We start from the raw sequence: 13,756 nt of genomic DNA, 5'->3' as shown, positions 1-13,756 counted from the left end.
AATGCTCACTCCGGTTGTAGCAGAGATTAGGATGAAACCACCCAAACAGCGTGCTTCCTGCCTGCCCAGAGTACTGTGAACACGTTTACCAGCGCTGGCCAGGGGGGATGAGGGGTGGACGGCCAGGGGGGATGAGGGATGGATGGCCAGGGGGAATGAGGGATGAACGGCCAGGGGGGGTGAGGGGTGGACGGCCAGGGGTGGATGGCCAGGGGGGGTGAGGGATGGACGGCCAGGGGGGATGAGGGATGGACGGCCAGGGGGGATGAGGGATGGACGGCCAGGGGGAATGAGGGATGAACGGCCAGGGGGGGTGAGGGGTGGACGGCCAGGGGTGGATGGCCAGGGGGGGTGAGGGATGGATGGCCAGGGGGGGTGAGGGGTGGACGGCCAGGGGTGGATGGCCAGGGGGGGTGAGGGGTGGACGGCCAGGGGGGATGAGGGATGGGCGGCCGGGGGAGGTGAGGGATGGACGGCCAGGGGGGGTGAGGGATGGACGGCCAGGGGGGGTGAGGGGTGGATGGCCAGGGGGGGTGAGGGATGGACGGCCAGGGGAGGTGAGGGACTGGGTGTAACTCAGAGCAGCCAGAGGGCACAGAGCGCCTGGTCTGCCCGTGACGTTCCAGGACCACCGCAGCCCAGTTTTTGGAAACCAGCAGATCTTGCAGTTTCTACACACAGTTCCCCACAAAACCCACTCCAGAAGACGACTTCAGAGGAGCGGTGTGGGGCAGAGGTGGCGGTCCAGGGGCACTTTGCCTGGGTCCTCAGGTAAAGATGGGCAGTCTTCCGCTTCAGCTGCGAGACCCCAACTTCCCTGTAACAGGAGGGGCCCTGCTGCCCACGTCCCCGCGCGTGAGAGCGCCGCGGGCCGGAGCACGCCCGGGGCAGCGGTTACCCGGCAGACGGGTCGTGTGAGGGGTGGAGGGCTGAAGGTTGGGGGTCATCTGCGAGGCGGAGAGCGCGGATTGGCTGGGGGCTGTGGCCCCGCCCCTCGGCCTATCTCACCCCACCTCGGGTCCGGGGCAGAGGGCACCCGGCGGGCTGCGATTGGAGGGCTCAGAGCGAAAACTGTGACGTCAGGGGAGGCGGGGCATCGCCGGGCCTGGGACCTGATTGGAGGACGTGGATTGGGCGTGGCGTGTCTGTGTCGCCAGGTCCTGATTGGGCGGCGGGCGTGGGAGGCGGGGCCGGCGGGCTAGGTGCGCGGCTCAGTGGGCTGCGGGGCTTGCGTGCGCCGAGATGAGGAAGGTAGTCCTGGTCACCGGGGCGAGCAGGTGAGGCCCAGCGCCGGCCCGCCGCGTGCCCGCATCCCCTTTCTGTCCGCCCGCGCCCCCTCTTTCCTGTCCGCCCGCGCCCCCTCTTCCTATCCGCCCGCGCCCCCTCTTCCCTGTCCGCCCGCGCCCCCTCTTTCCTGTCAGCCCGCGCCCCCTCTTTCCTGTCCGCCCGCGCCTCCTCTTTCCTGCCCGCCCGCGCGCCCCCTCTTTCCTGCCCGCCGGGCTCTGACCGGGAGCCGGCGGGCTGGGCACCGTGTGCTTATCCTGTTTCTGTCTGGACAGCGGCGTGGGCCAAGCGCTGTGCCAGCGGTTGCTGGCGGAGGACGCCGCGCTGCACCTGTGCTTGGCGTGCCGGAACCGGGGCCGGGCCGAGGCCACGCGCGCCGCGCTGCTGGCCGCCCGGCCCTCCGCGCAGGTGAGCACCGTGCAGGTGGACGTCTCCGACCTGCACTCCGTGCTGCGGGCCGCCAGGGAGCTCAGGCGCAGGTGAGCCTCCGGAGGCGGCTTTCTCCCTGTGGCTGTGCACCCAGCAGCTGACACTGGAGAAAGGGCCTGCGGTGTCACACGGAAGTCCTGCCCCTCAGCCCCCGCAATCATGCTTATTTCATGAGAAGTAACCCAGGAGGGCGCCCTGGCCGTGCGGCAGGCGCAGGCGCGGTGCCTTAGGGAGTGAGCGCCTGTGACACCGGAGAGCATTCTCTGCATCTTCGCTCGCTGGGTGCTAAATAGGTCAGCAGGCACTGACCAAAGAGACACAGACAGTGCCCCAGAGCCCTAGGACTGTTCCCCCTGGGTCCTGGAGTCAGTCTCCTCCCTGGCTCTTCAGGGAGCACATGTAGTTACCGCAGATCAGTCATTTCGTATCAAGTAAGACATTTTGTGAGTTAGCCCAGACTTAGGCAGGGCGGCCATGGGAGAGAAGGGAGCCCTGAGGTACTCAGTGAGCGGTCAGCCAGGCCCACAGCTTGGGGTGCAGCTCTGCTGTCCTCATTGAATGCTCAGAGCAGCGCTCAGAGGAGTGTGGGGTTGCCCAGACTAGATGGTTGTCGTGATGCAAATTCGGGAGTATGACTGTGTCCAGACAGATCAGGTGAATATAACATAAGGTGAATATATAATTTTACTTGTCAACTAGGGAGGATGTGAATCTAAGAAAATAAAATAAATAAAGCCCCAAACTTCCCCAGACCAAAGGAGGGGTGTTTGATGGACAGGGTAGCTGCAGGGCCTAGTTGGGGGACGAAGCTAAGGAGTATTGATCAGAGAGGTTTGACTTCACAGCCCCCTGTCGCTCCCAAATCCTGTTGGGAGCCGACATCAGAAAAAGAACGCTCACGGGACTGACCCTGTGTCCTGGGTCCGTCGGCAGGTTCCAGAGGCTAGACTATGTGTACCTGAACGCTGGCATCATGCCCAGCCCGCACCTCAACCTCCGCGCGCTGCTCTCCAGTCTCTTCTCCAGGTAATGCCGTTTCCGGGCCCACCGTCAGGGAGGTGCTTGCTTCGGCCCAGCGTTGCCCTGGGCGTGCTAAGTTGGGTGGCAGGAGGGGGTTGAGAAGAATGACGACAGGAGGAAGAAAAGCACTGGTCTCTGGGGAGCTGTGTGTCCCGATTCTGTGTTGTGGCCCGAGACGGCTGCAGGGAGCCCTTCAGGAGAGGGGGGGCAGCTCGGGCCAGGGCTCTGACCAGCAGCTGGGGAAGCGCTCAGAACTCGCTGTCTCCCTGCAGAGTTCAGGATAGTGCCGTGGCTCTCAAAAATGTTTGACTCCACCCTGTGGGAAGGAAGCAGTCTTACCTGTGACCTCACGTGCTTATTCATAGAGGTTCTTTCTAGACTTGTTTTACTCTCGTCCATTGAACACACACACACACACACACACACACACACACACACACACACGGGCCTTGACCCAATACACGGTCTTGCGGCAGACGCTGTGGTAGGGTGCTCGGTGCTCTAAGAATGGCCAGTGAGCACCAGTGCCTGGCTGTGTGGGCATTTCCCCGAGTTGTGTGCAGGGACCCCTCTCAGCATTGGCCCCTCCATTGTCCCTGTGACTTCTGATCTGGTTTAGAAAGAGGTGACGAGGGCCGGAACCAGTTTGGCTCAGTGGATAGAGCGTTGACCTGCGGATTGAAGGTTCCGGTTTTGATTCCGATCAAGGGCATGTATCTTAGTTTCGGGTACATCCCCAGTAGAGGGTGTGCAAGAGGCAGCTGATCAATGATTCTCTCTCATTGATGTTTCTAGCTCTCTATCCCTCTCTCTTCCTCTCTGTGAAAAATCAATAAAATATATTTAAAAAAAGAAAAGAAAAGAAAGAGGTGACGAGGGTTTTCTCAGGTTTTAGAGGCTCGGATGCTGTGGCATGTGAGTACTCAGAAAAGGAGGCATCTTGCATTGTATTTTTTAAAAAATGTATATATTTTATTGTTTTTTTTTTACAGAGGAAGGGAGAGGGATAGAGAGCTAGAAACATTGATGAGAGAGAAACATCGACCAGCTGCCTCCTGCACACCCCCTACCGGGGATGTGCCCACAACCAATGAACATGCCCTTGACCATAATCGAACCTGGGACCTTTCAGTCTGCAGATGGACGCTCTATCCACTGAGCCACACCAGTTTCGGCCATCTTGCATTGTATTTAGCACAGCCCCCCAGTCTGTGAAACAGGTGTTCTCATTCCAGAGACCTGGAGGTGGGGCAGGAAGGGCTCGGGGAGGTCTCCTCAGAGGCCCCGGTGGCAGGCGCTTTGGAAAGTAATGCACTTCTCTTTGCTGTTTCAGAAAGGTGATCCAGGTGTTCTCCACCGCGGAGGGACTGCTGACGCAGGACGACAGGGTCACTGCCCACGGGCTCCAGGAGGTCTTTGTCACCAATGTCTTTGGCCACTTTGTCCTGGTAAAGTACCGCCAGGCCTCACTCAGCACCGGGTCCCGAAGGCTGGGCGCATAGCTCTGCTCTGCGGAGCGCAGTGGCGTGGGCTGGCCTCTGCTCTGAGTGTTTCTGGAAACTGGTCCCTGCAGCAGCCTCTTGAGAGATTAGTTTTCATTTTGCCACCACCTCTGGAGAGCAGAGGACAGCATAAAGGGACACACAGAGGCGGTCAGAGAGAATGCTCGGTGGTCTTAGAACCGGCCGGCCTCAGAGAGGAGGCGAGCAGGCAAGCCGTTACTGAACGTGACTCATAGCTGATCTTTTGTCGCCGCTTCTCGAGCCCCGCACTGTGCGCTGCGTCCGGCACAGCTGCCTGTCCAGCTTGCTCCATGCTCGGCCTCCGGCTAAGCTCCGGGTGGCATTAGCAGCTGACGCTCACGCCAGCTGTGTCAGGCGGCTCACCATTGCTCCATGCAGGTCCTCCTCCACTCGCTTTGCCTGTGCAACCTGCTTCTCTGATGCCAAGTTCATGGTCACTCTTCTGCACGTTGAGCCTGTTTTCCCTGAAAAGTGGGCCCCCTCCTGGAGGACTAGCCTATGTTTTATAACAAACGGAGATGCGTACAAACACTGAGTATATGAAACCATGAAAAGAGATGAAGACCGTTGTGCATTGATGTGGGGTAGCCTCCAGGATTTGATCCTTTTGTACTATTTTTTATATGGTACTAGTTTTAATCAAAAATGAAAAATATAAAGTCAGGATGGGTGGAATTCCTACCTGGTCATTTTAAATATATATTTCACTGATTTTTCACAGAGAGGAAGAGAGCGGGATAGAGAGTTAGAAACATCGATGAGAAAGAATCATCGATCAGCTGCCTCTTGCACACCCCCTACTGGGGATGTGCCCGCAACCAAGGTACATGCCCTAGACAGGAATCGAACCTGGGACCTTTCAGTCCGCAGGCCGACGCTCTATCCATTGAGCCAAACCGGTCCTGGCCTACCTGGTCATTTTAAAAATAACTTCACAAGGTCATTATCTTATATCTGTATCTTTTTTCTTTGGCGTCCTTGCTTAGTAAGGTGTTGGTGATGACAGATGCCCACGTGGGCACAGTGCGTGCTTGCTGCCCGAGTTGTAAACTCGGCGTTAGTTTCTGCTCAGGTGTTTCCGGCGGGTCCATCTTGGGTGTGCCCTCGTCATGATGGCTTTGCTTCTGTTTGAGCACGGCCTTGCTGACACTGTAAGAATCTTCAAGGTCACTGTGTGTTCCCTGCCCGAGACCTAGAACAGGCCGTTCCTCTGAGGAGAGCTGTCTCCTTTTATTAGAGGGCGTTAGACACCAAAACCCGGTGCTTGTTGAGGCAGCAGGTGCTTCTGGGCCCTCTGCTGGCAGCAGGGGGATGTGCATGTGTGTGCCAACCCAGGGGTGTGCACATGGCTGTATGTTTCCACATGTAACCATCCGCATCCTGAGACTGAACACGAGTCCATGCTGTTGTGTTCACTCCCGTGCAGCACCACGCAGCATTCTGGCCCCTCCCTGCTCACCTCCAGGGACAACCTGCCCCTTTGCAGCAGACAGTACAGTGCTTCCTGACTGTCACCGTCCTCCCTATAGATCTTGTCTCTCATTTCATTCCTTTTCCTCACTCAGGTCCGGGAGCTGGCCCCCCTCCTTGGCCGCGGTGACAGCCCGTCCCGGCTCATCTGGACGTCATCCCGCAGCGCCCGGAGGGCCAACTTCAGCCTGGAGGACTTCCAGCACAGCCGGGGCCGCGAGCCCTACAGCTCCTCCAAGTACGCGCTGGACCTCCTGAGCGTGGCCTTGAACAGGAACTTCAACCAGCGGGTGAGGCGGGCTCCGGGACGGGCGGGGGCCTGAGGGCGGAGAGGGGCAGCGGTGTTTCCTCAGCAGGAAGGCCCTGAGGAAGGGTGGCACCTGAATGGGACCGATGGCAGGTGTTAGGAACATTCTAGGGCAGAAATAATGGGTCCTGATTTCCGGGGCAGCGGAGTGGGTGCACCATCCTGCACTTCTTCGGCCCCGATTCCCGGCCGAGTCGCTGCCGCCGCCCGCCCCCCCCCCCGCCGCCGCCCCCCCCCCCGCCGCGCCCCCCCCCCCCCCCCCGCTGGGAGCACCGCGGCTTTAGGTGCTCGCTCTACCCGTGTCCATCCCGCCTTCCCCGCCCGGGGGGAGCAGGTCTCAGCGCCCCCTTCCCACGAGGACTCGGAGAGGTTAAGTGAGGAACTAGGGGGTGCAGCTCAGGGTGGCCCCAGGCCATCTGACTCTGTGGCCTGGGTTCCCCCAAGCCACCCTCGCCCCGTGTTCGTATTGGTGTCCCGGCGGCGAGGTGGCCTGCGGAGAGGAGTTTCTTTGGAGGGCTCCCTGTCAGCCACGCAGTTCCTGAGCCTCGGGGCCTGGGCGTGCTGCGTCCTTGTATGTCTCAGATGTCAGCACCTCCTGTCGTTCCCATGGCTTTTCCTGTGGCTTTTCCTGTGGGTGGAGGTGAGGCTTGGAGCAATTTAATTCTAATATTTACAACGGTCTTCCGTGTTTAGGGCACCAGGCAGGCCTGGGGCGGAAGAGGAGGGAGACATTACGAGAGGACCGTGAAACCATGTGCCCGAGGGGAGCTGCTTTTGTTGGTGGTGTGAATCCTCACAGTGGAGATTTTTTCCACTCACTTTCATTTTTTTATGTTTTAGAGAGAGGAGCTTGGGGGGAAATGATTTATTTTTTAGAGAGAGAGAGAAACATCAGTGTGAGAGAGAAACATCTGATTGGTTACCTCCCACATGCACCCCAATCAGGGCTGGTTTCAACCCTTTGGTACAGAGGCCAACACTCTAACCACTGAGCAGCACTGTCCAGGGCAGGGGAGCAGCTGTGGTGGTGCATTAGCCACAGCAGCCAGCCTCCCGGGAGAGTGTGGACCCGCTCTGTCCCGGAGTGGAGGCCTGGCTCTCGCGGTCCTGCCTCTTGGCGGTGAGGCTGCGCACAGCAGCAGCTGCGAGCCTGCAGCGGGACGATGGGCCCTGGCTCGGCCCCAGCCGGTGACCTCAGGCACAGGCTTCACCCCCTCAGGCCTCAGCTCCTCGCTGCCAGGAGGGACAGTAATGGTTCCTGCCTCCTGGGAGGGCGCGAGGGTGGGTCTGGAGCAGTCAGTAGAGCTTTGTGCTCAGAGCGCGCCTGTGCATGTGCACAGGGTGTGCTGGTGTGTGCACACAGGTCTGTGTGTGTGTGTGTGCTCGTGCATGTGTGGGCTGTTGTTCTTGTCACTGTGTTGTAGTTGGAGCTCAGCGTGCTGGTCCAATGAAGAGCCTCTGGCTTCTCCAGATGACAGCTTGTCCCAACTGCTAGTCCCCTGGGCCTGTCTGTCCACGGACAGCACTGGGCTAGTGAGGTCTGGTTGTCAAGCGAGTAAGGCCGGGGCGGGACCCTTTTCTGCCCGGCCACCTGGTGTTTGTAACATCACTCACTTCCTGTCGCTCCCTTAACATGAATGGACGTTACTGTGAGAAACGCTCCTAGAGTGACTGAATTTCCAGTCCTGCCTTGGCAGGGCCAGACCCAATGATCTGGTGGGCTCCTACGGCCCCAATGCCAGACGTTCCCCACCCCCACAGTAAGGATTGCTCTGGACAGTGTGGCTCAGTGGGTTGTCCTGTCCTGTCCTGGTTCAATTCCAAGTCAGGACACGTACTTAGGATGTGTGTTTGATCCCCGATCAAGGTGCATGTAGGAGGCAACTGGTCAATGTTCCTCTCTCACATCGATGTTCCTCTCCCCCTCCCCCCCCCTCTCTGAAGTCAGTAAACACACCCTTGGATAAGGATAAAAAGAAGGGAGACGTAGCTGAGGCTGCTGCTGCCTGGCCTGTGCTGCGGCTCGTGGCCTTGGCTTTTGCTCAGAGAAGCAGCCAGGAAAGAACTGCCCCCTCCAGAGCTGGAGTGATAGTGTGCTGGGCCCCCAGCTCCCGCCGAGCTGTCGTCCGTGGTGACATCCCCAGCGTCCAGAGCACCGGGCCGCGGTCTGTGGTTCCCGTGGGTGGGGTCGTGGCGGAGCCCCTCCCTGCGTGTTTCTGCTGTTACTCAGCATCAAGGTCTAGTTCACAGACATCTTCGCTTAGTGCTGCCGAGCCCCTGACTGTTCCCAGAGCAGATTCCCGTGCTGTCTCTGGGGAACTGACTTTCTTGGGAGGAGCTGTTGGTCTGTGAGGCTGGCAAACGCGGGGACCCTGTGGCTGGTGGGTGATCAGTGTGCGTCCCGGAGCCTCAGCGCCCCGGACAAAACAGAAACTTCCCAGGTGCTTTCTGCCCCGCGGCCGCCTGTTACACTGGAACTTGCAGCATTCCGTGTAAAAAATAAGATGAAAAGTAATAAAAATATGAGTTGAAATGGTCAATATCAAAGAAGGTCAACGTAGTAAAAATTAAAGGATTCACTAGTAAAGCAAGTCCCAGTTCTGCCAGGACAGACTGCACAGCGCCCCCTTCTGGTCCATGAGCTGTGTTATTCGGCCCAACAAGACAGCTTTCTAAAATGGGAGTCCTGGCGGAGGCCTGGAGCCTGCAGTGGGAGGAGGTCTCTGTGCTCTGCCCCTAGGACCAATCCCTACCCCCCCCCCCCCCCCCCGTCCTCGAAGCTGGAGTCTGGGTCTGTGCACCTGCTGGGAGGCAGACACACAGGGCAGTTGGTGTCTATCCCAGAGGCAGAGACTGTCCTGGGTGTCCTCTGTCTCCAGTGATTTTGGGGTTGATAAGCTGACCTGCCCCTGACCCAACCACACGGGGACTCAGTGCTGGGCCCACTTTCTCCAGCTTCGGGCCTGGCTGTTCTTTGTCACTCATTTTCTGCACCTGTGTACGTCCCACCGGGTCCCTCAGCCCAAGCTTCCACTGACAGGTCCCCAGCGTCCAGGACCACTCAGAGCAGAAGCCTTTCCTGCCTGTCCTGGCAGGGGTGCGTGCCCTCGATTGGCTGGCATGTCCTGGGCTGAGGCAGCACCCTGAGCTCAGCCCTGCCCCGTCCCTGTGCCCCCAGGGCCTGTTCTCCAGTGTGGCGTGCCCGGGGACCATGCTGACCAACCTGACCTACGGAATCCTGCCCCGCTTCGTGTGGACACTGTTGATGCCAATCATATGGCTGGTGAGTGCGCCCGCCCACCGCTTCCTTCCTCTGTGGATGCCAGCTGTTCGACTTGGGATAAAGGGTGTGTTTGAGGGTTGGGAAGTGAGTTCAGAAATTGAATCTGGAGGAGGCAGAATCTCAGGTCCCTGCCGGATTGAAGTCCATGGCCAGTAGCCTCTGCTTCCCACCAGCTGACCCCCACATTGCCGCCCTTCTCTGGGAGGGAGCGCCCCCAGCGTGCTGCGTGGGCCCCGGAGGCCTAGGGCCGACCTGTGGGAACCCGGCCGCGTGGTAGTTCCCGGCTTCCCATGCTCGGTGTGGTCACTTCCTGTGCACACAGCTCACGGCCGCACAGCCGCGGGTCAGCTCTCTTGGTTTGTGTGCTGAGAGTTTCTCGCAGACGTGCCTTCAGCCACAGAAATGCTCCTTCAGGAGCTGTCCTTCCACGTGGAGCTCAGGAAAAACGCCCTCTGGCGCCAGGGCGGAGAGGGAGGAGGAGTACCTCCGCTCCGAGGGGCTGGCTGGAGGGCTGGGAGGACGTGACTTCCTCATTTTGGGGCTTAGTTTGCGCTCAGGGATCAGGAGCAGGCTGTCCTTAACATGTGTGGTGAGTGCTGCTTTGGGACCTAAACCTCCTCAGTGACGCCTGTTTTCTCTCCGTCAGCTCCGCTTCTTTGCAAACGCTTTCACCTTGACGCCGTACAACGGAGCTGAGGCCCTGGTATGTGATGGTCCCAGGCGGTGGGGCCGGCAGGCGGGGCTTCCCGGGGAAGGTCGCCTGTGGGCAGCGAAGAGGCAGCGAAGCCCAGGCACTTCCTGGGACGGAGATGCTCTTTCCTCGGCTCACGTCCAAGTCGAGCTGTTACTGTTGGGAAACCAGTGTGTTTACATACGGTGCTCGGGGCCGACGCTGCTCATGGCTCACGGCCATCGTTTCCGCCGGACACACAGGATGTCCCCGAGGCCTTCTACTGCCGGGTCAGGGTGCCCAGGTGCCCTCTGCGCCCTCTGTTCGTGCTGTCTTGGCGAAGTCCCCACTTTGTCACTCCGTGTGTCCGTCCCTCAGTGCTCCGGGACAAGCGCAAAGGCCACCATGGAACTTCAAACCATGTTACTCGTAGGAAGCCACGCTCAGTCTCACACTGAGGAGTGAGACCAAAGTCACCGCGAAACCTCCTTCCAGCTCCGGTGGTGGAGATGAGGGTGTTCGAGATGCTGGCTCGGCCATGCTGGGGTAGATGGGCTCCGGCAGGACCAGCCAACACAGCCATTCCGGCGTCCGTGTCCACCTTCTCTGTGTGCGCAGACTCCCGGCGACGCCGGCCTGTCACTCAGCACCATGCGGCTGTGACAGCAACCGCGGTACATCCGTCCATGGGAGACGGATTGCGGAGTGCTGGCTACTTGGAACGAGAAGGACACGACCGCTTACCTGGGTACAGTGTCTGCAGACGCGGAGTGGGTCCTGCTTCCGCCAGGGCGAGCAGAGCCCGGCTCCCAGCAGACACGTGGTCTCGGGTGAACAGGAGATGCTGGTGGGCTTTGCCTCCAGAGGGGACGAGAGAAGGCCGCCGGCCGCGGAAAGGGGCGGGCTTCCGAGCGGTGTGCCTGTGCTGGTCTGTCACTGAGGCGACGGCTGTGTCTGTGAGTCACCCTGGCAAGTGGGCGCCGATGTGGAGGAGCCGACTCCGGCCATGAACTTGGATTTGGGGACTAAGAGGAGCGGCTTTTGCTGCAGGTGCTTTTCTTAAGGATGCTGCCAAGCAGCTGCCCTCCTCCCTCTGTCCCAGCAGCGGGCGTGGAGCCATGACACCGAGCTGGTCGAGAGGACTTCTGGTCCCGGTGCCCCCGGCTGCGCCCGCGGCCAGACAGCCCAGCGCCCCTTCTTTCTCCCCAGGTGTGGCTCTTCCACCAGAAGCCCGAGTCCCTCAACCCTCTGACCAAGTACCTGAGCGCCACCACCGGCTTCGGGAGAAACTACGTGACGACGGAGAAGGTAGGCCCCGCTGTCCCGGGAGGCTGCGGCCGTTCCCTGCTGGCCAGCCCCCAGGCCTCCCCGCCGGCGAGCGCCTCCTGGTTCCCAGAGGTGTTCGCGTCGTCCCCCGTCACCGTTTCCGTTCCCTTCCAGATGGACCTCGACGAAGACACTGCTGAGAAGTTTTACCGTCGCCTCGTGGAGCTGGAGAGGCGCCTGCGGGCCACCCTCCTGAGCGCCGACTAGCTGAGCTGCCGTGCTCCGTGCTGGGCTCCTGGCCCGGGGGAGTGTCGTCTGTGGTGAAGGGAACTCTCCGTCTCCCTTCCGTCCCCCGTTCTCTGCAAGCTGTGCGTGCTCAAGGAAAAGGTTCCAGGTGACAGTCACCTGGCTGTTCTCCAGGATGGTGGCCCACCCAGCTGAGCCCCAGCCAGGCTCCGGGCCAGGCCTGGCCTTGAGCCGACGCGGGCACACAGGTCCTCCTGGCGGGAGACACGGCCACTCAGAGTGACAAGCTCGGCTGTGCCCTTTGTCCTGGGAGCATCTTCCTTAATTCTCCCCCGCTCCTACCGGGCCGGGCTCCGCCTGGCCTCCCCTCAGGTGCTGCGTGGCTGTCGCCGTGTGCCGGGGCCACCTAAGTTATTTCTTACAGTTTTTTTAAATTAAAGATGACAATTAATATATATATATATATATATATTTTTATTGATTTCATAGAAGGGAGAGGGAGATAAAGGTAGAAACATCAGTGATGAGAGAGAATCATCAGTTGGCTGTCTTCCTACTGGGTACTCAGCCTGCAACCTGGGCATGTGTCCTGACTAGGAATCGAACAGTGACCTCCTGGTTCATGGGTCAGCACTCAACCCCTGAACCACACCGTCGGGCTTTCTTACCATATTTTAAAAGTGTTGTCATGACATTGAGGTTAGTCCACGTTACCATGTGCCTGACTCAGATCTGTTTGTTACTCACCCGCCCATTTTCATGCCCATGTTTTAATGGATGTAAACGTGGGCAAAATGTTTTACTCACATTTATGTTTCAATAAAATTTTCTAGTTGAGCTGTTGCTGTTGTTGGCAGTGGTCAGAGGCAATGGTTGGAAGTCGGTTCAGACTTTGTTTACATGACATGAAGACAATGCTGAAATGCTTAGGCATTTTTACCCTAAATATAACCACCTAGAGGCCGGGTGCACAAAATTCGTGCAGGGGGTGGGGAGGGGATGAGGTGGGGGTGGGGTGAGGGTGGGGTGGGGTGGGGGTGTCCCTCAGCCCAGCTTGCAACCTCTCCAATCTGGGACCCCTTGAGGGATGTCCAACCGCCAGTTTAAGCCAGATCCTAATAGGATCGGGCCTAAACAGGCAGTTGGTCATCCCTCTCACAATTTAGGACTACTAGTTTCCAACCTCTTGCCTGCTTCTGCTTGATTGCCCCTAACTGCTTCTGCCTGCTAGCCTGATCACACTTAACCACTCCCCTGCCAGTCTGATTGACACCTAACTGCTCCCCACCGGCCTGATTGCTCCTAACTACCCTCCCCTGCTGGTCTGTTCACCCCTAACTACCCTCCCCTGCTGGTCTGTTCACCCCTAACTGCCCTCCCCTGCCAGTCTGGTCACCCCTAACTATACTCCCCTCCTGGCCTGTTCTCCCCCAACTGCCCTTCTCTGCCAGCCTGGTCATCCCTAACTGCCCTCCTTACTTGCCTGATCGCCCACAACTGCCCTCCCCTGCAGGCCTGGGTCCCCAGCAATTGCCCTCCCTTGCTGGCCTGGTCTCCCCCAATTGCCCTCCTCTTCCGGCTTGATCACACCTAACTGTCCACAACTGCCCTACCTGCAGGCAATCTTGTGGCTACCATCTTGTGTCCACATGGGGGCAGCCATCATGTGTCTTGGAGTGACGGTCAATTTACATATTACTCTTATTAGATAGGATACCTGGGACACAGTCAAGTGAGTGACGTTTCGGATGAGTCAGTAACAGTGAAAAATTATAGATAAATATAATTTCCATACATTTTGAAGTATGAAATTTTTGTTCTAATCTCTAATTTTATTGCTAAAGATATTTTCAATAAAGTTAAGCCTTCTGCAGGCAAAAATGAGGCTGGGACCTCCCTGTGGAGGAGGTGAAGTGGGCCCCGAGGGCAGGGGGTGGGTTGTCTGCTTCCTCTGCCCGCGGGAACGTGAGTGTTGAGCGCAATAATGTGCGTGAGGGAAGGAAGGAGGCGTTTTCTGGAACGGTGACGAAGTTTTTATTAGAAAAGGTGGGATGTCATGGCTAGACGCTACAGGTCAGGCACAGGGTGAACGCACCACGTGAGATGTCTGGACACACGGATGGACCTGGGCGGATCTGTGTGCCCAGGTGCGGAGACAGCTCGATGCGGGGAGAGCACATGTGTCTCTGTCCACAGTGGGACAAGGACAGGTGTCCTCGGGCCCAGCAGCGCCATGCGCGTCCCCTGGCCTCCGGCTG

General features: G+C 58.9%; 1 protein-coding gene across 2 annotated transcripts; it reads left to right on the top strand.

Moving 5' to 3' along the window:
• The first annotated feature begins 1,165 nt into the window (after nt 1-1,165).
• On the top strand, nt 1,166-11,949 carry HSD17B7 (hydroxysteroid 17-beta dehydrogenase 7). Of its 2 annotated transcripts, XM_036425433.2 has the most exons (9): nt 1,166-1,277; nt 1,560-1,763; nt 2,647-2,739; nt 4,067-4,181; nt 5,822-6,016; nt 9,212-9,316; nt 9,963-10,019; nt 11,196-11,294; nt 11,427-11,949. In XM_036425433.2, exons 1-9 carry the CDS (start codon nt 1,243-1,245, stop codon nt 11,517-11,519), a joined length of 996 nt encoding a protein of 331 aa, XP_036281326.1. In that variant the 5' UTR covers nt 1,166-1,242; the 3' UTR covers nt 11,520-11,949. The 2 variants fall into 2 exon arrangements, with proteins under 2 accessions (XP_036281326.1, XP_036281327.1); XM_036425434.2 differs by lacking the exon at nt 1,560-1,763 and having other exon boundaries at nt 1,205-1,277.
• Nucleotides 11,950-13,756: the final 1,807 nt, after the last annotated feature.

This window comes from Pipistrellus kuhlii, unplaced genomic scaffold (genome assembly GCF_014108245.1).
Source record: "Pipistrellus kuhlii isolate mPipKuh1 unplaced genomic scaffold, mPipKuh1.p scaffold_m20_p_80, whole genome shotgun sequence".
Taxonomy (NCBI): domain Eukaryota; kingdom Metazoa; phylum Chordata; class Mammalia; order Chiroptera; family Vespertilionidae; genus Pipistrellus; species Pipistrellus kuhlii.
Note: the sequence above shows the minus strand (reverse complement) of the source record. Positions and strands in the feature narration are given on the sequence as shown.